General features: G+C 49.1%; 1 protein-coding gene across 3 annotated transcripts in view; it reads right to left on the bottom strand.

The window, feature by feature from the left end:
• Window positions 1-24,766, bottom strand: part of SPTBN1 (spectrin beta, non-erythrocytic 1) — a 503,123-nt gene that overhangs the window by 96,312 nt on the left and 382,045 nt on the right. For all 3 annotated transcript variants that reach the window (XM_078649481.1, XM_078649482.1, XM_078649483.1), the window contains one exon: window positions 1,708-1,952. In XM_078649481.1, coding sequence (XP_078505607.1) covers window positions 1,708-1,952 — 245 coding nt within the window. The remainder of the gene's footprint in view (window positions 1-1,707; window positions 1,953-24,766) is intronic.

Below are 24,766 nucleotides of genomic sequence, written 5' to 3'. Positions count from 1 at the left end.
TGTGTGGTCCTACTGGCATCGACTCCAAAGGGTGTACTCCATCTTCCTCACATGTTTCTGTAAACTGTATCGAAACTGGGCTTGGCTTAGTGAGCGGTGTGCCAGAGAGGCATACCATCCCTTTGTCAACATCAAAGGGATTCTGTTCCCCGGAGAGATGCACCTGCATTTTCAAGTGTGCCCAGTGTCTTTCCCTCTAGTACCACAGCATTTTCTTGCTCTGAAAGGAAGACAGAAATTGCACGTCTACTGCTCGTGCTCAGGAGAGAGACATATGTTACAAACCTCATCATGATCAGCCCAAGTGTATTTTGCGTTACAGAGTGAGAAGAGTCTAAAGGGAGTTTGCTCCATCTGCAGACATTCTCCAAGGCCAAGTCCTCAGTATCTTAAAGTAGATCGGACCCGGTATGGTGTCTCTGGTCATTGAACCAATCACGTGGATTCTAGGTGTAGATAGCAAACATCATTGTTTTCTTTTGCCTAACAAACTGAAGTAGGGCCTCAAGTCACTGTAAGCAAACGAGTCAGTGTAAAACCATAGCTTATTGCGTTCAACCAGTTTAAGGGTGGAATCAATGCTCATGCACATTGTAGGCTAAAGAAAGAATCACTCCATATCTTGTGACTTGAAGCTTCATCGAAGAAAAACTACCTGTAATGTCCAACCAGACGGCAGGAGTATGCTAAGCACATGTATTTACAACCACACATGCAACAAGCATATCATTACCAATTACTTCCACAGTCCTACTGTTTATCGTCTCATCCCCTAGTACCATTACCTTGGGTGACTGTGGTACTTATTGAAAGTCACCTCCACCAAGAGAAACATGACCACCTAAACACACACTGTGGTTTCTGTAGTCATTCCTGTGTTGTGCCACCTCTACTTCTGTGTTGGCTCCTTAGACCCACTACTTTTGTGTCTCTTATTATTCTTGGTATGTGCCATGTCTGCTTCTGGTTTAATTATTGAGCTGCAACTATTTAATATCTACTGCGATGTTTCCGATTAACCTTGGGTTGCGCCAGCATTACTTCTGGGTGGGCCCCTTAGAAGCACTACAATGGTGTTTTATGACCATCCTTGGGGTACACAGATGCATTGGAGATAGCCCTGTGTCTTGAATCAACATGTTCTGTTGTCAGAAGATGCAAACTTGATAAGGTAATTATGGTAGATATGTGCATGCTGTTCTAACCCGACACATGGCTTTGTGCTCCAGGACATGGTTGTCACCGCTACCAGCTTGCTGCAACAAGGTCATGACATATCCACAAATCTCTTGCATGATGCAAAAATTATCCCTACATATAAAATGACAAACACACAAAGCAAATTGAGTAACCTCTTCTTGACTATCCATAATGTGCTTTATGCTTCACTAATACAATAAAATAGCTGCTTACGTCTGGAAGCTCGCAGTTGCATATGTGGGTTAGACCAGCTCTGGACCTTTCAAATTTATGAACTGGCAACGTTAAAAAGTTAAAATAACTAGTGAGATTCTGATTTCAAAGGTTACCCTCAGAAAAGCAGGAAGGACTGGAAAATGAACGACTGAAAAAAGAAGATATCCTAGGAGGCCGTTCTACTTTGAAGCCAAGCTAATTGAGCAATAAATGCTGGAAATTGATACAATTCATGGCAGCTCCTTGAGATCACAAGGTTAAGCAACTTAACACATGCCCTAAACTGGTTACCTTGGCTTTTCTTGGGCCTCTATCTGACGAATAACATCCTCCATCCAAAGCATGAGATCACGCACCATACTAAAGAAACGGAATTTGTCCCCTGTATCTACCAATGTAGCTCTGCGCCCCTCACAAGCATCCAATAATGCTTTCCAGGCCTCCAAAACCTCGTTCTCCCTCCTCTGAATGTCATCAGCCTTATCTCCAGCATAGGCAGCCTGAAGCCGTGCAGCATCCTCTTGCAGCTGCCTCACCTAAGGGGAGAAAACAAAAGAAGCATGAGGAAATATGTGGGCTTATTCTAATAATTTTCTATCCACCTGGATTTGAGTGTTCTCCAACATCCAATGAAAGGCACTTGTACATTAAGTGCTTTGCTCACAATCAAGGTTTATGTGATGAAAAACATGCAGTTGTATAATAATTAACTCATTTTCTGAAAGCTCATTCCAGACCATGTGTAGTATTCACACTCGTTTAGTTCACGTCCTTTCCACATCCATTTATTTTGATTGATTCTCAAATGAAATGTACACAACTCATAAGATACCCTCACAAGTATTCCAGAAGTTAAATGTGACATTTGGATGTATACTCCATCCTAATTCTAAAGAACTTAAATAAGCGTATAAACAGTATTTATTCTTTACATCCTCAGACTATTTCAATTGTCTACAGCATGGTAGAACCTCACCTCAGGTCCTACTGCTTCTGATCTGAAGACTGTGACCTGCCAGCCTATCTTTAAACCAAAGACTGATGGTCCCTCAAATAGATACAATGAGAATACATAGCATGGTAAGAGCTAGCTCTAAATGGCCATTAATGCTTAAGAGAGATGTAAGGTGGCACCAATCTACTTCATCTATGCTGCAGCTTGGCAAACCCAAGCTTTATTATCTCAAGATACCAACATTTGGAATATGTGTGGGAGAAGACACATCTTTCAGCTTTTGATAAGCCAACAGAAGTTGCATCTTAAGCTCGCTTAGGGAGGTCTTGCCCACAAGATACTGTCAGTACCTTTGGAGACTAACCTAAAATTCGAAATCACTTGGTGTATTCCAGTCCTAGACATACAATTTAAAAACAAAATAGGAATTCTCCAATACTGATCGCCAAAACCACCATCAAGGAAACACTCTGATGTCTGCCTAACCGCTTTTAACTCCTGAAGGACAAGATATTTACCTTCAGTAATGCTCTTTCTGGTAGAGACTTGATCTAATTGAAGAATCTTCACTTTTTGAGTATTCCTCAGGCACCAGACTGGTTGTGGAAGATTTTTAGCAGCACCCCTGCACATCAGCAGGAGATGCCGCTGGTTCCACATCAAGGTCATTCGGCGTTGATCATGAGTGCAGGCATTTATGGGCGCCAATCGTGAGAGCGGACATGAGTTTCTTTCGGACCCATCTGCACTTGCAGACGCGGAGCCAAAATCAAATTAACCATGACCAGTGTGCAGATCTCGAAGTTGGAAACTTATTAAATGAATGAGCCCAGCTCAGGGAACATGGGGGCGGGAGGGGCGGTGAGGAATAAGCGGTTAAATAGAATCTCTACCAGAAACTGTGCCTTCCGGATGGCCTCACGTCTCCATGAATTATGCGGCACAGACTCAATGATAATGAGGGCTATGATGCTGGAGATGAGATTGCCCAGCCAATCAAGAAGATAACTGGTACAAAGCCCTTCAGGGCGCCTGCAGACTGGACACCTTCCCGGACACTGCACTAGTTTCTCTTACATGCCCTGCTACACAGGAGAGCATCCAATGCTATACAAAGGCCGGTGGAGGTCCACAACCTTAAGCTTCCTATTCAGGAAGTCAAAACCAACGTCTTAAATGAGGTACTTCAGCCTGGTGAAACAAGTCCTGAGCCTCTTCTTCTGTTCAATGAGGCTCTAACCAAACTTATGGGGAGCTGGGCCAAACCCTCCTCAGGCCTACCTATTAATTAACAGTTTGCCAAGTGCTACTGTCCTGCTCCAGATTTTTCTTACTCAGCACCCTATGCCGAGAACCTTGTAGTTCATGATTTGTCCAGTACGGTTAACCCAAACTCATTTCCCACTACTCCTCCTGACAGCAAATCAAAGAGGATGGAAACCTTTGTAAAAAGAATGTTTTCCTTGACAACTTGGCCCTCCACTCTGTAAATGCCAGCTGCCTTCTGGGCCGCTACTCTCACGCCGAGCATCAACGTCACTTCGACCCAGAGCCCTGGGTCGACGGCGAGCATATAGTAGTCATACCTCTGGACGCCGACCGGGACCGGTGCAGTTTCTGGGCCTTTTCTTCACTGGTGAGCCCCCCCAGAGGCCAATGCACGGACAGTGGAAGAAAATAGAGTTCCTCCATGCCCAGAGGTCCCACCTGCATCCTGATGTCTTCTCTGCTCCAGGCCTTGAAGACGGATCTTCTCCCTGTCACGCAGGGTCCTCCTGGAGAAAGATTGACAAATATCACAGGAATCAGGAACATGTGTTGATGGAAGACAGAGTATGCATACTCTGTGTGGGTCTGACTTGGCCTTCTTCCGAACACACTCAGGGCACTTGTCGAATAAAGCTGGCATTTCGACAGGAAAGAGGTGGACTTGCAGCTCAAAAGAAGCAGCAAACGGAAGATAAAGGCCCCAGACGTCGATTGAAACACTAATTAGATCAAAAAAGCTCCAACATTTGAAGTAACACCAATAAAGGTAGAGCTCAATGCTCCAGAGTCCTGCTAGCAGGAGCCGGAAAAAAGAACTGAAAGTAACTTGCCTTTGGCTGTGCATCATGGGATACCAAGGGTCTCTGGAGGGTTCCTTAAAGGCACGGTGTCCCTTTTCCAGACACATAATGGCAGCCTATGGAGCTTGTCTGTCCAACCCTTCCTCTCTATCATGATAAAGGATTTTTGTGAAGGGGAGTTTCTCTATGTGTGAAACTCTGTAAAATGTGTAAATTACTATATTATTTGGCTATCCTTTTTCACTTCAGGATGAAGTACTGGCCAATGTAGCCTTGTTAATGTAAGGCTGCATTATTTGTCTTTCATTTTCTCTTAAGTGTCTATGCAGGACTGCTGAAGAAGACGACGTAAGAGACTATTTTGATTGCTCCGGGGTCCACGCACATGGGCGGAACTATTCACAGATTAGGACTATACACAGAGATCCCCTACTACAGAACCCATATTTCCAAAAGAAGCGGGTGCAATCCTTTCTAAGGCAGGCAGTTATGTGGCTAATTTCACAATCTGTGGTGGGCTCAATACCACTTATTCGCTGGGAAGAGCTAGTGTGGCTCTACGTGGGTGCAGCGTGGTCCACCAGGTTTTTTGGAGGTGTCCAGACTAGCCTAAAGGACATGCCATTTTCATGGCTCACGCCTTTACAGGGCCAAAGAAAACTCAGCCCTTAAAGTGCTTCAAAGATAGCAGGGCCACAAGGCACTCGCTGGGCCTCTTTGCTCCCACCCGCCAGCCGCAGCAACAATTTTGCCCCCTCTGTGGCTACGTTGGGGATTTCCAGTACTGCCAACTGGCTCAATTGATGCATCAATCACCCTACCCCTTTCCTGGTCATAGCCATGGTGCCCACAGGAGAGGATAACAAGGACAGTGCACAGCCCAGCCTTCCACCTCTCTAGCTGCTGCACCCTCAAACCTCTTTAGCATGTCCTTGCTGGCACATGGACACCCTGTTGGAGGCAGGATCCTACGTTTTCAGCAAGGGCGGCGGGTGATAACTTCAGGCAAGTGGGTCCTGCAAATCTTTCCCCAGGGTTACACCTTACCATTTCTCGAACCACACCACACTTTCCACTATCCTCAGAACGACTGACAGAGGACCATCTGTCTCTTTTACATCAGAATGTGCAGGTTCTTTCGGCCACATGAGCCATAGAGTGTCCTGGAGCCAGACGACAGTCATGGTTGTTGTTCCCGCTACTTCCTGGTGATGAAAAAAGTATAGAATTCTTGCCCATTATTAGATCTTCGACCTCTCAATGCCTTTCTGCGAAGAGACAAGTTCAAGATGCCCACCCTGACCCAGGTCTTGCCTGACCTAGACCCTGGAAACTGGATGGTAATGCTGGGCCTGTAGGACGCTTATTTTCACATTCTGATCCTGTACGGCCAAATTACATGCGGTTCACAGTAGGCCGCGTGCATTTTCAGCCTGCTCCATTCTACAGCCCTGGGTGTTCACCAAAATAATGGCAGTGCTTACAGCACATCTTTGGAGGTCAGGGGTCCCAATTTTTCCCTACCTTGATGACTGGCAGTAGAAGGCAACCTCGCCTCAGGCAGTCATCACCCACGTCTAGACTATGGCGAACCTCCTGACATCCTTGGGGTTCACTACTCACACTTGACTCGTTCACAAACACTTACATTTATCTGAGCCATTTTGGACACAGTGTAGTTTCTCACCTACACCCCGGGAGCAGAGAGTCCTGTACTTTCCGGTTATAATCTGGATATCAGAACCTCTGTACTGGATCTCAGAGAGGACACAGGCTGGTGGGACTGATGGCCTCTGAAGGCTCTGCAGTGGGATCTGAAGTCTCAGTGGGCACAGCACCAGGGAATCTTTCAGATCTGGTCCAGATTTCAAAGTAGACTGCAAAAGATCTGCAGTGGTGGCTGCAGAACCACGAATGGGTCAGCATCAAACACCTCTCCTTACCGCACCCATAGCTCAGACTGGTGACCAATGCATTACTTCTGGGTTGGGGTGGCGATCTGGCACAGGTGAAGATCAGAAGCATCTTGTTTCCAGCAGAGGCCCAACTCGATATCAGCCTTCTGGAGTGAGAGCCAACCGCTTGGCTTTGAAAGCTTTCCTGTCCTCCATCAAAGGGAAACTAGTACACGTGCTCAAAGAAAACACCACCACTGTGTGGTACTTCAACAAGGAGGGCGGGGTAGGATTGTGAGGTTCTTGTGCTTATTGGTTCTCTTGACGTGGCTAGACCGCAAAATAATTTTTCTGGGTACTCACAATCTGATGGGTTTCTTGATCACCAGAGAAGATGAACTAAGCCGCCAATGCCTTGAATAGCAGTTGCATACACAGGTGATTAAGGATTTCTACAACAAATGTCGAGCACCCTGACTCGATCGCTTTGCCACCGCTGAGAAAGCACAATGTAAGCACTTTCGCACATTGGAGTTTCTACGGTGTCTCTCGCTCTGAGACGTGTTCTGCGTTGAGTGGATCTTGGGGCTTCTGAATGTCTTATCGCCGATACCTCTCCTGCACTGGGTTCTGAAGAAGATCAAGACCAACTGAGCCCAAGTCATCCTAGTGGCTCGGAATTGGGCTAAGGGACTATGGTATTCCAAACCCTGGGGCATCAGCATCCATCCTCAGATAAGGCTGCCCCTTCGGGAGGATCTCCTATCGCAGCAGTAGGGAAGGACAAAATCCTTTTGAGGGGTGAGGGGCAAATAATATTGGAAGGTTGATGGATTGCCCAACGTGAAAAGGAGTCATGATTCTTGGCAAGAGGGCCACCCTAGTCCTCACCATCAGTCTGTCTGGAAAAAGAGTGGGGGTATGGCTGTTGCACCCGAAAGCCTGGAGCTTGTTTACGCAACAAGCTGAAGTGAGCGCAATGAAAAAACAGTCTTCATTGTTGTGAGAAGTTAGCCTGGCATATGATGTCCACTATTCTAGTGGGCACCTTGCACCAGTCTAATCAACCCTTATTGATGGTGGTTGTAAAGTAAACCTTATAGACAAGCTATCCTAGTGGTAGCATGGACCCCTTGAATACCAAATGAAAGGACACCACACAAGGTATATATCAAATATATATGTATTTATTCTAAACACAACCGCTCTGCACGCTTTATGAGGTCAGAGGTAAAAGTACATCACAAGTTACTCATTTAGCATACGATAAGTTGCACAAATACAGTTATGCCTTAGGGGCCTCACAAACCATATACTAAAGAAGTAGTAAAAGAACCACGTGAGAATTAGACAGCAGGTCTAGGGCCTGTAGAATCACTGGGGCTACACTAAACAACCAAAGGTCAGGAAGTAGGTGGCACACGGGAGACGCGTGCAGTGTCTAAACACAGTCGCGAGTTACCATTGACTTATAATGGGTAACGAAGAAGTTGCAGAGTTACTGTTAAAGGACACTTCCGGATGGACTACGATAAAACCCCTTTAAACTAGGACACTTCGAGAGTCAAGACCCAGGGGAGCACCGGAATACTCGTGTTACCTCACCCAGGGAAGCTGGGTGCATAGGTTTCTTTTCGTGTCGGGTTTCGTCGACGTTTTCTATGGAGATCTGCAAAGAAGTGCTGCAGGCGACCAGAGGAAAAGTGTCCAGATGGATCCAAGGGTGGATCGGTGATGTGAAGAACCTGAAAGCAGAGGGGACACTAGCCAGTGACCAGGAAGGAACCAGGCGATGTCGCGTGCTTGAAGGGGAAGAAGGTGAGCTTGTCTCTTTAGCCACGAGGTCCAGGAGGCATCGACGATGACCAGGCGCTGGATTCGAGCTGTCCCACGACGGATTTAGTTGACTGTGGTGTCGGTATCCGGATTGGACCCAACAAGCCTTGGCAACCGCAACCCAAGCAGGATGTCGAGATTAGCTCTGTTGCAGACCAGCAAGGTCTGTGGCGCATCTCCATTGAAGGGAAGCTGGAGCAAGCCTGGAGCAACCAGGTAAGCAATTTAGTTCAAAAGGAAAGTCTTCAGGGGGCTCACTAGCCAACGGGCAAGGAACGCGGAAGCCCCGTCGAGCTGAAATGCAAGAGCGGGCCTCAGGCGGCACTCGTGGAGTGTGGAGGGCTGAGCTTCAGTGCAAAAGGCGCTCGGGTCTGGGGCTTCCCGTACCCCAATGCACATCTGTGAGGGTTCCTCGGTAGTCGAGCAGTTAGCACAATGCAGGATGTCCAGGGTGTCCGGTTCCACGTCTCTCGTGTCCGCCACGGGTCTAAGCTTTGCTGTGGATGTGGGTCGGAGTCAGAGAAGTCTGAGAGTCCAGTTCCTGTGTCGTTGAGTGTTCGGGTTCCTGTGGGAGCATCGACAAAGCAGACCTGCAAGTTACTGGTGGTGCCTGTTTGCAAAGGGTGGTCACTCCTTGACCACAAGGAAGATGTCTTCCGTCTTCTAGTCAGAATAGAATGTCGAAGGTCCCAGAGTTCTGTATCAAAGTTTCTTTCCAGGATAATCTAAAGTCCTGGGGACACAGCTCCTATACTTATACTAAGCTAAGGGGCTGGATTACCTGGCTAGGTCCTTCCTATGGGTGGACATGAGAAGGGGGTGGTTACACCCCTTTCCCTTGGTCCAGTTTCGCGCCAGATCTGTGGCTGGAGTGCCCCAGCAACTGGTTTGAACCGGGCTATACATTGAGCACCTTGTTTGCCCCAGGCAATGTCTAGATACATTCAATGAATGCAGCCCTCCCTGCCCCAATACACATAACCCCTGTCCGAGGAGGTGCTGGCACCTCCCTGGACAGCAAACCTATTGTCCAGGCCGCCCTTGCTGGAGTTTCCCCCAGCACCAGGTGGTCAGAGTTGTGTCTGTGGCAGCAGCATCCATTTTGTGATGCTGAGGCTCTGTTTAACTAACCGGATAAAGCAGTAACATACAAGTCTTTTCCCTCTAGAAGGGTGGAATGCTACCCCTACCGCCAGGATTGGGGGTGGGGGGGGGGGGGGGGGTAGTATTCCAAAGTGTTTGACACCTTACACGACATGTTTTGATAAAGCCAAACCAACCCGAGGCATAATGCACTTAAGAGTATATGGTATGGCTAGATCATAGAACAGCTATAAGGAAATGGTTCCGAAAGCTGCAGAGGGGCTCAGCTCATGCTAGGGCACCCTCTCACATAAAGCCAAGCACTCTGCCTCCAGGATTGTCGAGGCCTACCATAGGAGTGGTTTATAGGTGTATATGTGTCTATATGTTAAGGTAGATATAGGTATGCTATATCTAAGTAAGGGGTGCTTACACCACCTTACCCAAGCTACGTGATCAGCCAATGGTGGCAGTTTGGCGGGCCAGCCAGGGGTGGCATAATACATGCTGCAGCCCCTGGTAGGCCTTGGATGCACCTATGCCCTGGGTACTTATGGTACATGTAGGAGAGTAGGGTCTGCAATCCTATGATCACCCAGATTTTTGCTTTTTGCTGCACTGGTTTACGACTTTCCCTGGCTGTGGGCCTGCTAATCAGACCCACAGCCTAGCTGTTCTCTCTATCCAAATTGTACTCAGGTACTGAATTGGCACTGGGCCCTCTCCAAGTCCCTGTACCCAGGGCTGAGGTGTACCCAGAAGTCTCCCAGGGGCTGAAGCATGTATTATGCCACCCCTGGATTGACTAACTAAAACTGACACAACTGGCTGCACGACAGCTGGGGCAAGGTGGTGTACTCACCCTTTGCTTTAGATATAGTATACCTATATCTAACCCTAAAATGGACACACAGATCTCCTATCAGTCACTCCTATGGCAGGCCTTAACAATCCTGAAGGCAGAGTGCTTGGAATCGTGTGAGATGGTGCTCTGGCACGAGCTGAGCCTGTCTGCGGCTTTCGGGATCCATCCCTTAGCCGTTTCCATGATATCGCATACCATATACTCTTAAGTGCATTATAATCCTCGCGGTTATGTGCCAACTCTGGTATCGCTTTATCAAAACATGTCGAGTAAGGTGTCATACGAATTGGAATACTAACCCCTCGCCAATTCTGGCGACGGGGTTAGCATTCCACCCTTCTAGAGGGACACGACATGCCTGTAACCTATAACCCGGTTAAAAGTCAGACAGAGCCTTAGCATCCACAAAATGGATGCTGCCACCGAGACACAAGTCTGCCCTCCTGCTGCTGGGAGTCCTCCCAGAGCAGGAGACAAGGACAAAGGGTTTCCTGCCAGGGGCGGTGCCAGCACCGTCCCAGACAGGGTTTTGTGTATTGTAGGTAGGCAGGGCTTTAGAGGAAGGTGACTGCAAGTAGCACCCCGGTGCTCACTGTGCATAGGCCGGCTTGAACCAGTTCCAGGGTCACTCCAGACCCTGGGCCGGGGAAAAGCCCGCCAAGGAAGTGGGTGTAACCACCCCCCTCCTAGTCCCACCCATAGGGCAGGACTTAGTCGCGTGCCAGCCCCTTTTTACAGGATAAAGGTAGAGACTGGCCCCCTTCCAAATCAGATCATCTTTGAATCCTGAAACTACTTTCCACGAAAGGAACTCAAGACTTCTTCCTAAGATTTCTCCCTTGTGACTAAGGAGTAGTCACCCTGCATCCGCAGGCACCATCTTAAGAACACTGCGGTCTGCTGCAAGTCTCTCCTCCGGATCAAGACTGCCCAGCTCGACGAGAACCGGCTTCCCTGGCACCTCTGACCTCTACCTGCATCATCAGTCACGCTGAGATTCGTGGGTGTGACGAGACCTCGAGGGACCGGCCATCTTCAAGACTGCACGACTTCTTTCCAGCAAGCCCGCCGAGTGAATTCCTGGTGAGTGCTTTGGGGTCCGAGAAGCCCCCACCCTGAGCAGCTCCAGCACCGAAGTGCAGCCCCCCAGCATCTCCACGATCTGCGTGGGGCCCTTCTGCTTTTTGCTGCTCACCGCGTTGTTTGGCTACTAGCCCGCTGGCTTGTGGCCTTCCTGACGACGCCCGACGACATTTCTGCTGCTGGTCTGGTTGCTCCAGACTGGCCCTTGCTTCCCTCCATCGGAGAAGTACCCTGGACCCTCCTGGTCCACCCAAGACGCCATTTTAGGTCCACCGCGTGGGCCTTGCATTTGCCAAGACTTGTTGCCCAATCCTGGGTCCAGCGACGTCGACAGCAAGAACCTTCGTGGGACAGCTCGCACCTCCATCCTGGTCGCCGACAACGCCTCCTGGTCCGAGAGACTGCAGAGCCCAGCAGCGCCCACTCACCTGACTGCGGTGACTTCGCCCGGTGCCATCCTGGTGCCCACTTAATCACTGGCTAGTGATTCAAGAACTTGGTCCCCTCTGCTTTCAGGTTTTCTTCTTCCTTGATCCAGGCTTGGATCCATCGAACTTTTCTTCACTGGTCGCCTGCCAGCAACTTCTTCCTTCCAGGCTCCTGGTCCGGCAACGAGATCCCCGACGTCTTTTCAGACCTATGCAGCTGCAGCCCCTGGGCTAGGTAACTTCGGCACTTCGGTGTCCCAGCATAGCCTCACTATCCAAGGGTCAGGATCCACTGTCGTTTTCTCCCTACCAGGTCGGGTTCGCCCGTGAACACTAACTTTGTGAATTCTAGCTTCCATAGACTTTGTCCCGCATCCCGCGTGAGAGTGCACACTCTGCACCCGAGTCCCCTGGGCCTCCTAGTAGTAATCTAACGATTCCCTAGTCCAGTCCTAGCGATTCCAAAGCCTATTAGAACTGTTACTTACCTGCTAGTAATTCGCATTCCACTTTTAGAGTATATGGTTTTTCGTGCCCCTCGGGCATTTGTGTATAACGTGCTAACTTAAGTATTTTCGTAAGAGTTTTGTTGTGTGCTTAGCTCCCTGTCTCATAAAGAGCCAGGGTAGTCTTGTTATAAATAAATACACTGTTTATTTTCATAACAACTTGTGTGGTGTCCTTTCACTGGGTGTTCAAGGGGTAATGTGATGGTAAAACAGCTGGCTTAACACGCCCTCTAGAGTCTTAGCCTTAGACTGCTCGTATCCATGCTACTAGGATAGCTGGTCTATAAGGTTGACTTACAACCAATCATCAATAAGGGTTGTTTGGACTGATATATAGTGATCACTAGAATAGTGAACACTGCACATCAGGCCAACTTCTCACATTGGTGGCAGCGGTGGGATTTGAGCTTGCTGTTGTTTTACCACACATGCCCTAAGAATATCTTGTGAAAGATCACATAAGTACTAAAGGTACATATAACTTAGCTTAGAATACTCTGAGTTCTACTGAACCAGCTGTTGTAGCTCCTAGGGCCTAGCACACCCTAAACTACAACTCTAGCAAGGGATCAGTAGGCAAACATATAGTGTAGGTAAGTGCACCACTTACACCTCACTAGAAAAGCATGTCGACTCAGGGGGACTCTACTGAGACTCCCCTGGTCAGTGTTGACCCTCCACAGGTCACTTCAAGATATGCAGCTCTCAATTTTCAGGAGATGAGACAACTCTGTGTCTCCAGGAAACTGAAGCAGGGGTCTAACCCCACCCTTCCCTTTCTGATAGGTCTCTTAGAGACATATGATGCCAGAAAGCTCTCTCAGTTACATGAGAGCATGCCAGCCTTAGAGGGAACCTCTGGGGATCCAGACCTCCCCAACACTGATTCAGCAGTTGAGGAGGAGGATGAGGAGGTACTCTCTGGGGATGAGGTAGACAAGGGTCTTGAGGTAGTCAGAAGGCTAACTAGGACCAACTTAGACTTACTTGGGCTAGGATCTGGGGGCCCCCCAGTACTAACCCGAAGTGGGCCTAACCTTGGAGTTAGGAGAGATAGATCTCTTTCTAGGGACTCCAATAGATCTCTGCACTCTAATGCCTCTTCTCAGGGGAGAAGGAATCCTCCACAGAGGAGATTTACTTCCCCTCAGAGAAAGGAGCATGAAGCTAGGATGAGACAAGCTGAACTGAGGATTGAAAGGGAAGAAATTGCCCTGGCCAAAGAGAAGCTTGCCCTGGCAAGAGAGCAGCAGATGAGTGGGCTAGCTCCCACTGGTGGCAGCAATCTCCCAAGAGATAGAGAGAAGGGTTTAGATACTAAACACCTGACTAAAATAGTGCCCCCCTTTAAGCAAGGGGATGACATCCAGAAATGGATGGCTGCTCTGGAGAGGGCCTGCACTGTGCAGAACATTCCCCAGAGTCAGTGGGCAGCTATACTGTGGCTCTCCTTTGATGGTAAAGGTAGAGATAAGCTCCTCACTACAAGAGTGGAGGATGCTAACAATTACCAGGTCCTGAAGAATACACTGGTTGATGGGTTTGGTTTAACCACTGAGCAGTACAGGTTGCTGTTCAGAGACACCCAGAAAACTCAGTCTCAGGACTGGTCTGATTTTGTGGATTGTGCCACTAAGGCTTTGGAGGGCTGGTTGCTGGGTAGCAAGGTTACAGATTACACAGGATTGTATAATCTAATGATGAGAGAACAAATTTTAAACAATTGTCAGAACCAGTTGCTGCACCAGCACCTTGTTGATTCAGATCTGACCTCTCCCCAAGAATTGGGAAAGAAGGCAGACAAATGGGTCAGGACAAGGATCAAGCAGAACCAGAACCAGAACCAGGGTGGTCAGAAGAAAGCAGACCAGAAGGGTAATGTTAAGAATGAGCAAAATGACCAGAAGTCTTCACCAGGTCCCCAACAAACCAAAGAGGGTGGGGGTCAGGCTTCCCAGAAGAAGAAGACTCAAGAAGGCCAGTCAAAAAGGTGGTGCCAGTACTGCAAAAGTAAATCTCACTGGTTTAGTGAGTGCACCAAAAGAGGAGGAGGACAAACTCCTACCACTACAGCTCCTAAAGCAACTGCACCCCCTAGTACAGTCAGTAGTGGTAGTGTCACTCCCAAGGCATTAGTTGGGTTAACCTTGGGTACTGAGGGGTCTGACAACTTAGTTGGCACACTCACTCAGGCTGTCCTTGTCTGTACAGGGGATATGGATATGTCCCCTGAAATAAGTCCCAATACTTTGGGCAAATACAGGCAGACACCTTTGATTAATGGCAAAATGGCTCAGGCCTATAGGGACACTTGTGCCAGTGTCACCATGGTGACACCTAACTTTGTGGACCCTGGACAGATCATGCCAGGTACTGATTTCCTGGTGACCAATGCCAGCAATGTCACTACTAGTCATAGTGTGGCAATTGTAGCTTTCTCCTGGGGTGGAGTGAAGGGACAAAAGAAAGTTGTAGTCAGTTCAGACCTCCCAGTTGATTGTTTGTTGGGCAATGATTTGGAGTCATCACAATGGTCAGAAGTGGAGCAGAGGACTCACATGGAGATGTTAGGCTTGCCAGCACATGTGCTTGCTGTGACTAGGTCACAGGCCAGAAGATGCCCCACTGAACAGGTGCTGGATCCTGAAATTATGGACCAGACACCTCCCAAGAAGAAGAGCAGTAAGGGTAAGGCTTTGCCTTCCCCCTTGCCCCAGGTTGAGGATCAAGTCTCTGAGGAGGCTGATCTAGCAGAGCTAAGGGAAACTGAGCCTAAAGAGCTTGAACTTGATCAAGTTGAGTTTCTGGGCTCAGGGGGACCCTCCAGAGCAGACCTGGGGAAGGAACAGTTGAGCTGCCCTTCCCTTGAACCCCTCAGACAGCAGGCTGCTGCTGAGGCTGCAGGGAATGCCACAGGTGCCCACAGGGTATACTGGGAAGATGGACTCCTGTACTCTGAGTCAAGAGACCCCAAGCCTGGTGCAACCAGGAGGCTGGTCATCCCCTTGTCTCTGAGAGGTTTCCTTCTCACCTTGGCCCATGAGATTCCCCTTGCAGGTCATTTAGGTCAGACAAAGACTTGGGACAGGCTTGTCTCACACTTTCACTGGCCCCATATGAATGAGAATACCAAGGAGTTTTGTCGCTCATGTGTCACTTGCCAAGCCAGTGGTAAGTCAGGTGGCACAACAAAGGCCCCCCTTATACCACTACCTGTGGTGGGGGTTCCCTTTGAAAGAGTGGGGATTGACATTGTTGGTCCAATGGAACCCCAGACAGCATCAGGACACAAGTTTATACTGGTGGTGGTGGACCATGCCACCAGGTATCCTGAGGCTATTCCCCTTAGGACCACTACAGCCCCTGTAGTGGCAAGAGCCCTAGTTGGAGTGTTCTCCAGAGTGGGTTTCCCTAAGGAGGTCGTTTCTGACAGAGGTACAAACTTCATGTCAGGATATCTGACTGCCATGTGGAAAGAGTGTGGTGTGAACTACAAGTTCACCACACCCTATCATCCACAATGCAATGGGCTTGTTGAGAGATTCAACAGGACCCTGAAAGGGATGATTCATGGACTACCTGAACCTCTTAGGAGAAGATGGGATGTCCTGATCCCCTGCCTCTTGTTTGCTTACAGAGAGGTCCCACAGAAGGGGGTTGGCTACAGCCCTTTTGAGCTTCTGTATGGGCATCCTGTAAGGGGACCCCTGTGTTTGGTGAAGGAAGGATGGGAGAGACCTCTCAAAAAGCCTGCAACCAACATAGTGGACTATGTACTTGGTCTCCGCTCCAGGATGGCTGAGTATATGGAAAAGGCATCTAAAAACCTTGAGGCCAGCCAGGAACTTCAAAAAGCTTGGCATGACCAAAAGGCTGTACTGACTGTGTACCAGCCAGGACAGAAGGTGTGGGTGCTGGAGCCAGTGGCCCCAGCAGCTCTGAAAGACAAATGGTCTGGGCCCCACACCATCATTGAGCAAAAGGGAGAGGTTACCTACTTGGTGGACCTTGGAACTCCCAGGAGCCCTCTCAGAGTGCTCCATGTTAACAGGCTCAAGGCATATGTTGACAGGAAGGACATGAGCTTGCTCATGGCCACAGATGAGGGACAGGAGGAAGAGAGTGACCCTCTCCCAGACCTGCTCACTCAGAATCCTGATGATGGGTCAGTTGATGGTGTTGTCTTTTGTGGCAGCCTCACTGAACATCAGCAACAGGATTGCAGGCAAGTTCTGCAATCCTTTCGACATATGTTCTCTCTGACACCCAGCCAAACTGATTGGTGTACCCATGATGTTGACACTGGAGACAGTCTGCCTGTCAAGAGTAAAATCTACAGGCAGCCTGATCATGTTAGAGACTGCATCAAAACTGAAGTGCAGAAAATGTTGGAACTGGGAGTCATTGAGCCCTCAGATAGCCCTTGGGCTAGCCCAGTAGTTCTAGTGCCAAAGCCTCACACCCAGGGTGGTAAGAGAGAGATGAGGTTTTGCGTAGACTACAGAGGCCTCAATGCAGTCACTAAGACTGATGCCCACCCAATACCAAGAGCAGATGAGCTTATAGATAGATTGGCTTCTGCCAACTTCTTAAGCACATTTGATTTGACAGCTGGGTATTGGCAAATCAGGTTAGCTGAGGAAGCCAAACCTAAGACAGCATTTTCTACCCCTGGAGGGCATTATCAATTTGTGGTAATGCCCTTTGGACTGAAAAATGCACCTGCCACCTTCCAAAGGTTGGTGAATCAAGTCCTCACTGGGCTGGATGACTTCTGTGCAGCTTATCTTGACGATATTGCTGTCTTTAGCTCCACCTGGGAGGATCACCTGGTCCACCTGAGGAAAGTGTTGGAGGCCCTGCAAAAGGCAGGCCTCACTATCAAGGCCACAAAGTGCCAGATAGGGCAGTCACAGGTTGTATACCTGGGCCACCTTGTAGGTGGAGGCCAGGTTCAGCCACTGGAGAGTAAGATACAGGCCATCAAGGACTGGACTCCTCCAATCACCCAGACTCAGGTTCGAGCTTTCTTGGGCCTGACTGGGTACTATAGGAAGTTTGTCAGAAATTATGGGTCCATAGTGACCCCCCTTAATGACCTGACAAGCAAGAAGATGCCAAAGAAAGTTCAGTGGACAGCAAGCTGTCAGAAAGCATTCAATGACCTAAAGCAGGCCATGTGCACAGCACCTATCCTCAAGAGTCCAGATTACTCCAAGCCATTCATTGTCCAAACAGATGCTTCTGAGTTGGGTGTGGGAGCTGTTCTGTCTCAACTGAATTTTGATGGTAATGATCAGCCTATTGCTTTCATTAGCAGGAGGTTGACACCCAGAGAGAAAAATTGGTCAGCTATTGAGAGGGAGGCCTTTGCTGTGGTCTGGGCCCTGAAGAAGCTGAGGGCCTACTTGTTTGGCACTCACTTCACCATTCAGACAGACCATAAGCCCCTCTTGTGGCTAAATCAGATGAAGGGTGAAAACCCCAAACTGCTTAGGTGGTCCATTTCCCTACAGGGGATGGATTTTACAGTGGAGCATAGACCTGGGACTGATCACAGCAATGCTGATGGGCTCTCCAGGTATTTCCACTTAGAGCAAGAAGACTCACCTGGTCAAGGTTAGTTTATTGTCCCAAAGTTTGGGGGGGGGTCATGTAGGAGAGTAGGGTCTGCAATCCTATGATCACCCAGATTTTTGCTTTTTGCTGCACTGGTTTACGACTTTCCCTGGCTGTGGGCCTGCTAATCAGACCCACAGCCTAGCTGTTCTCTCTATCCAAATTGTACTCAGGTACTGAATTGGCACTGGGCCCTCTCCAAGTCCCTGTACCCAGGGCTGAGGTGTACCCAGAAGTCTCCCAGGGGCTGAAGCATGTATTATGCCACCCCTGGATTGACTAACTAAAACTGACACAACTGGCTGCACGACAGCTGGGGCAAGGTGGTGTACTCACCCTTTGCTTTAGATATAGTATACCTATATCTAACCCTAAAATGGACACACAGATCTCCTATCAGTCACTCCTATGGCAGGCCTTAACAATCCTGAAGGCAGAGTGCTTGGAATCGTGTGAGATGGTGCTCTGGCACGAGCTGAGCCTGTCTGCGGCTTTCGGGATCCATCCCTTAGCCGTTTCCATGATATCGCATACCATATACTCTTAAGTGCATTATAATCCTCGCGGTTATGTGCCAACTCTGGTATCGCTTTATCAAAACATGTCGAGTAAGGTGTCATACGAATTGGAATACTAACCCCTCGCCAATTCTGGCGACGGGGTTAGCATTCCACCCTTCTAGAGGGACACGACATGCCTGTAACCTATAACCCGGTTAAAAGTCAGACAGAGCCTTAGCATCCACAAAATGGATGCTGCCACCGAGACACAAGTCTGCCCTCCTGCTGCTGGGAGTCCTCCCAGAGCAGGAGACAAGGACAAAGGGTTTCCTGCCAGGGGCGGTGCCAGCACCGTCCCAGACAGGGTTTTGTGTATTGTAGGTAGGCAGGGCTTTAGAGGAAGGTGACTGCAAGTAGCACCCCGGTGCTCACTGTGCATAGGCCGGCTTGAACCAGTTCCAGGGTCACTCCAGACCCTGGGCCGGGGAAAAGCCCGCCAAGGAAGTGGGTGTAACCACCCCCCTCCTAGTCCCACCCATAGGGCAGGACTTAGTCGCGTGCCAGCCCCTTTTTACAGGATAAAGGTAGAGACTGGCCCCCTTCCAAATCAGATCATCTTTGAATCCTGAAACTACTTTCCACGAAAGGAACTCAAGACTTCTTCCTAAGATTTCTCCCTTGTGACTAAGGAGTAGTCACCCTGCATCCGCAGGCACCATCTTAAGAACACTGCGGTCTGCTGCAAGTCTCTCCTCCGGATCAAGACTGCCCAGCTCGACGAGAACCGGCTTCCCTGGCACCTCTGACCTCTACCTGCATCATCAGTCACGCTGAGATTCGTGGGTGTGACGAGACCTCGAGGGACCGGCCATCTTCAAGACTGCACGACTTCTTTCCAGCAAGCCCGCCGAGTGAATTCCTGGTGAGTGCTTTGGGGTCCGAGAAGCCCCCACCCTGAGCAGCTCCAGCACCGAAGTGCAGCCCCCCAGCATCTCCACGATCTGCGTGGGGCCCTTCTGCTTTTTGCTGCTCACCGCGTTGTTTGGCTACTAGCCCGCTGGCTTGTGGCCTTCCTGACGACGCCCGACGACATTTCTGCTGCTGGTCTGGTTGCTCCAGACTGGCCCTTGCTTCCCTCCATCGGAGAAGTACCCTGGACCCTCCTGGTCCACCCAAGACGCCATTTTAGGTCCACCGCGTGGGCCTTGCATTTGCCAAGACTTGTTGCCCAATCCTGGGTCCAGCGACGTCGACAGCAAGAACCTTCGTGGGACAGCTCGCACCTCCATCCTGGTCGCCGACAACGCCTCCTGGTCCGAGAGACTGCAGAGCCCAGCAGCGCCCACTCACCTGACTGCGGTGACTTCGCCCGGTGCCATCCTGGTGCCCACTTAATCACTGGCTAGTGATTCAAGAACTTGGTCCCCTCTGCTTTCAGGTTTTCTTCTTCCTTGATCCAGGCTTGGATCCATCGAACTTTTCTTCACTGGTCGCCTGCCAGCAACTTCTTCCTTCCAGGCTCCTGGTCCGGCAACGAGATCCCCGACGTCTTTTCAGACCTATGCAGCTGCAGCCCCTGGGCTAGGTAACTTCGGCACTTCGGTGTCCCAGCATAGCCTCACTATCCAAGGGTCAGGATCCACTGTCGTTTTCTCCCTACCAGGTCGGGTTCGCCCGTGAACACTAACTTTGTGAATTCTAGCTTCCATAGACTTTGTCCCGCATCCCGCGTGAGAGTGCACACTCTGCACCCGAGTCCCCTGGGCCTCCTAGTAGTAATCTAACGATTCCCTAGTCCAGTCCTAGCGATTCCAAAGCCTATTAGAACTGTTACTTACCTGCTAGTAATTCGCATTCCACTTTTAGAGTATATGGTTTTTCGTGCCCCTCGGGCATTTGTGTATAACGTGCTAACTTAAGTATTTTCGTAAGAGTTTTGTTGTGTGCTTAGCTCCCTGTCTCATAAAGAGCCAGGGTAGTCTTGTTATAAATAAATACACTGTTTATTTTCATAACAACTTGTGTGGTGTCCTTTCACTGGGTGTTCAAGGGGTAATGTGATGGTAAAACAGCTGGCTTAACACGCCCTCTAGAGTCTTAGCCTTAGACTGCTCGTATCCATGCTACTAGGATAGCTGGTCTATAAGGTTGACTTACAACCAATCATCAATAAGGGTTGTTTGGACTGATATATAGTGATCACTAGAATAGTGAACACTGCACATCAGGCCAACTTCTCACAGTACACTATACAGGGGCTTACAAAGGTGACCCAATAACCAATCTGGTATGTACCTAAAGTACATGTTATCCATTTAGAGAGAGAACAGCTGGGCTGTGGGTCTGATTAGCAGGCCCACAGCCACACTAAAGTCGAAAAACCAGAGAATCACAGCAAAAAGTGGGGTTGACCATAGGAAGCAGACCCTACTCTCCTACACCCCCCCCCCCCCAAACGCAGGGACATTGAACTAACCATGACCAGTTGAGTCTTCATGTTCTAAGTGGAAATATCTGGAGAATCCATCTGTATTGGCATGGTCAGTCCCAGGTCTATGTTTCACTGTAAAGTCCATCCCCTGTAGGGATATGGACCACCTAAGCAGTTTGGGATTTTCACCCTTCATCTGATTTAGCCACAAGAGGGGCTTATGGTCTGTTTGAATCCTGAAGTGAGTACCAAACAAGTATGGCCTCAGCTTCTTCAGTGCCCAAACCACAGCAAAGGCCTCCCTCTCAATAGCTGACCAACGTTTCTCTCTAGGGGTCAGCCTTCTGCTAATAAAAGCTACTGGCTGGTCTTGACCATCTTTATTCAGTTGTGAAAGAACAGCACCTACACCCAACTCATGTTTGAACAATGAATTCTTTGGAGTAGTCTGGACTTTGCAGAATAGGAGCAGTGCACATGACCTGCTTCAGGTCATCAAATGCCTTTTGACAGCTTACTGTCCACTGAACTTTCTTTGGCATTTTCTTAGAAGTTTAAGTCACGAAGGGGTGTCACTATGGAACCATACCCCTTGAGAAATTTCCTGTAGTACCCAGTCAGGCCCGAGAAAGCTCTGACCTGTGTCTGAGAGGTGGGAGCAGTCCAGTCCTTTATGGTCTGGATCTTGCTCTCCAATGGTTGAACCTGACCTCCACCTACAAGGTGGCCCAGATATACAACCGTGCTCTGCCCTATCTGGCACTTGGTAGCCTTGATAGTTAGGCCTGCCTTTTGCAGGGCCTCCAAAACATTCTTCAGGTGGATCAGGTGATCGTCCCAAGTGGAGCTAATGACAGCAATATCATCTAGATAAGCTGCACAGTAGCCATCCAGACCTGAGAGGAATGTGGCAGGTGCATTTTTCAGACCAAAGGGCATTACCACAAATTGATAATGTCCACCTTACCCAAGCTGAGTGATCAGCCTGTGGTGTCAGTTTGGAGGGCCAGCCAGGGGTGGCATAATACATGCTGCAGCCCCTGGTAGGCCTTGGATGCACCTATGCCCTTGGTATCTATGGTACACTATACAGGTGCTCACAAAGGTGACCCAATACCCAATCTGGTATGTATCTAAAGTACATGGTATCAATTTTAGGAGAGAGAACAGCTGGGCGGTGGGTCTGATTAGCAGGCCCACAGCCACACTAGCCTCCTACAAGTGTGAAAAGACACAACAAGCAGCTGTGCATCGGTTTGAAGAGAGCAAACATGCGAAAAGTCAGGACCTAATTAAGGTCCCACTGTGGCACCACAAACAATTTAGGAGGGAACGTATGTTAAACCGTTAAGAAACTGAAATGAAGAAAAGCCAAAAGGACCAACAATTAACCTTAAATGCTGCCCACCTTGTTGCCTCGCTGGGCCAAAGACAAAACAATCAACAAAATATCCGAAAGCTTGGCTTGCAGTGAGTCTGTCCTTTGAGAGCCACGCCAGTCAACATATTGGTCTCTGCACCTGGCGTAAATAGACTTCACGGAAGGAAGCCTGACAGCCGAGATTACATCAACAACTTTGAGTGGCATGTCAAATGTCGTCAATGGTCCCCATTCAGTCTACACACACAGAAGTGTAGAGTGCGCAGGCTCAGGAGGAGCACCCTGCCCTGCTTCTACGACAGAGCATCCTCCTGAAGTGGTGAGACGCACATGCCCAGGAGTTCCAGGCCGAATCCAGTGTCACTAGGATGACTTGGGCCCGGTCGTATCTGATCTTATTCAGAACTCTGGTGAGGAGAGGTAGAGGCGGGAAGGCGTACATCACTCCAAAGCTCAATAGTTTGGACACTACGTGTTCTCAGCGGCACCAAAAAGATCTAGCCAGGATTTTGCCATTGTCAGAGGACCTGTACCATCTCAGGATGTAGCTGCCATTCAGGATCTGCCATATAGCACTGGTAAGGTCTTCCCCCTGGTATTTGAAGATCCCATCAAGTGGTTCACAATCAAGGAGATGCCCTGAAGTTCCAACCACATCCACAGACGCAGAGCCACCTAGCAAAGGACCCAGAACCACACTCCGCCCAGCATTTGATGGTGGGGTTGTCCATGAGAAACTGTACCAACCTCCTCTTGATGGACAGTTAACAAGGCATTCAGTGCCCAGTGATTGTCCCGCAGCTCCAACAGATTGATATGGATGCAGTGTTCTGCTGGAGATCAGAATCCTCCGATATCTAGCTCTCCCTGAAGACTTCCACAATCGAGCAGTGAAGCATCAGACACCACCGTCGGCTCTGGTTTAGTAGGGAAGACGTGTTGTCGCTGACCAGCCACCACTGCAGATCTTGTACAGTCTACCCCGAAACCTGGATGACATAAAACAGGTTTCCTTGGTGCTGGGCCCACTGAGACTTCAGATCCTACTTGCAGAGCCTACATATGCAACCTGGTGAACTGTACAAGCAGAATGCTTGAGACCAACTGGCCAAGAAGTCTCAGAGATCCTCTCACCGAGATCCAGGACCAAGAATGAAACATCGGGGTCATAGCAAGAATGTCCTGGACTCATTGAGACAGAGAAAAAGCCCGAGCTTTGCCATGTCCTGAACAGCGACCCACCTACTTCTGAAGTTGGCTCAACCTTCGCTAGCACTTTCATGAACACCTGAGGAGCGCAGGTAAAGCCGAAGGGGAGCAAGGGAAACTGAAAAAGCTCTTGGCTGACTTTTATTCACCGGTAACGTCTATGGAACTGCAGGACAGGCATATGCAAGTACACGTCCTACAGGTCCAAGGCCACCATCCTGTCACCTAGACTCAGGGCAGAAAAGGCCGGTGGGAGCATTTTGAATGTGTTTTTCGACAGGAAGACATTCAGAGTTCAAAGATCTAAAATAGGACAAAAGGTCTCCATCCTTCGGCATGAGGAAATAGTGCGAGTAACAAACAGTATATATTTTGGGGGCCGGCACACTCTTGACAACACCTAAGGACAGTAGAGCTTGCACATCTTGTATTATGATGGATAGGTGCATCTCTGAAAGCCACTCTTAAGTGGGAGGAAGATGGGGTGGGTCATAAAGAAATGGAAGAGCATAGCCCTCCTGGGCAATCTGGAAGACCATTTCTCGGATGTGAATGACTGCCACCCTGGGATGGAATGTTGGATCCTGCCTCCCACAAGGTGGCTGTGAGCTGCCGAGGGCAAACTAAAACCGCTTGAAAGAAGATGTTGCAGGAGAGGGGGACTCAGAAGATCTGTGCCACTGGTGACCTGCACCTTCCCTGCCTGAGGTGACTGCTGTGTGCGTGGGGGTGAAGGGGTCTGGCATTGCCTATGTGCTAAATCTCTGGAGTCACCTCAGAACAACCAAAATGTATAGGGCAACTGTCTGGCAGGGGTCAAAAGACCCAAGGAGCATGCCATGACCTGGCTTTCCTTAAAGAACCCTAGGACAGAATCACGCTTGTCTCACCAAAAAGGCAGGATCCATCAAAAGGTATATCCATAACGGATGTTTGCACATCCCCACTAATGCCTGTCAATAGAATCCATATGTAGCAACAGGGAACCACACTAATGCTGACTTCTAGCCCCAAACAATAAGTAGGATCCAAACCAGCCTCAATCAAGTATTTGGCTGTGTCCTGATCATCTTGAATGGTCTGAGCCAAGAAGGTCCTAAACTCTTCTGGGATCACTGGCAAAATCTCACATGCCATGTCCCAGAGAGTGTGCGTATAACATCTTAGTAGGCATCTTTCAATGTTCGACATTCAGGCCAGGCTGGCCAAAGAGAACAAACGTTTCCGGAATGCCGCAATACTTTTAGACTACCTGTTAGGGAAGGTTGTGGAAAATGAATTCGGATTCATCTTGCTGGTGGAAACTTGGACCACCAAACTTTCAGGAGGTATGAGAAAATCAGAGTGGCCAGGCATCTGGCCACTTAATTGTTCACCAGTGGGCAAGAGCATGGTTTAGATCAAGTACCATAAGAATATCAGTTAGGGCTTCGTTGAACATAAATAAGGGCTCAGAAGAATATGGGGTTGTGACTTTAGAACTTCAG

This window comes from Lissotriton helveticus, chromosome 6 (genome assembly GCF_964261635.1).
Source record: "Lissotriton helveticus chromosome 6, aLisHel1.1, whole genome shotgun sequence".
Taxonomy (NCBI): domain Eukaryota; kingdom Metazoa; phylum Chordata; class Amphibia; order Caudata; family Salamandridae; genus Lissotriton; species Lissotriton helveticus.
Note: the sequence above shows the minus strand (reverse complement) of the source record. Positions and strands in the feature narration are given on the sequence as shown.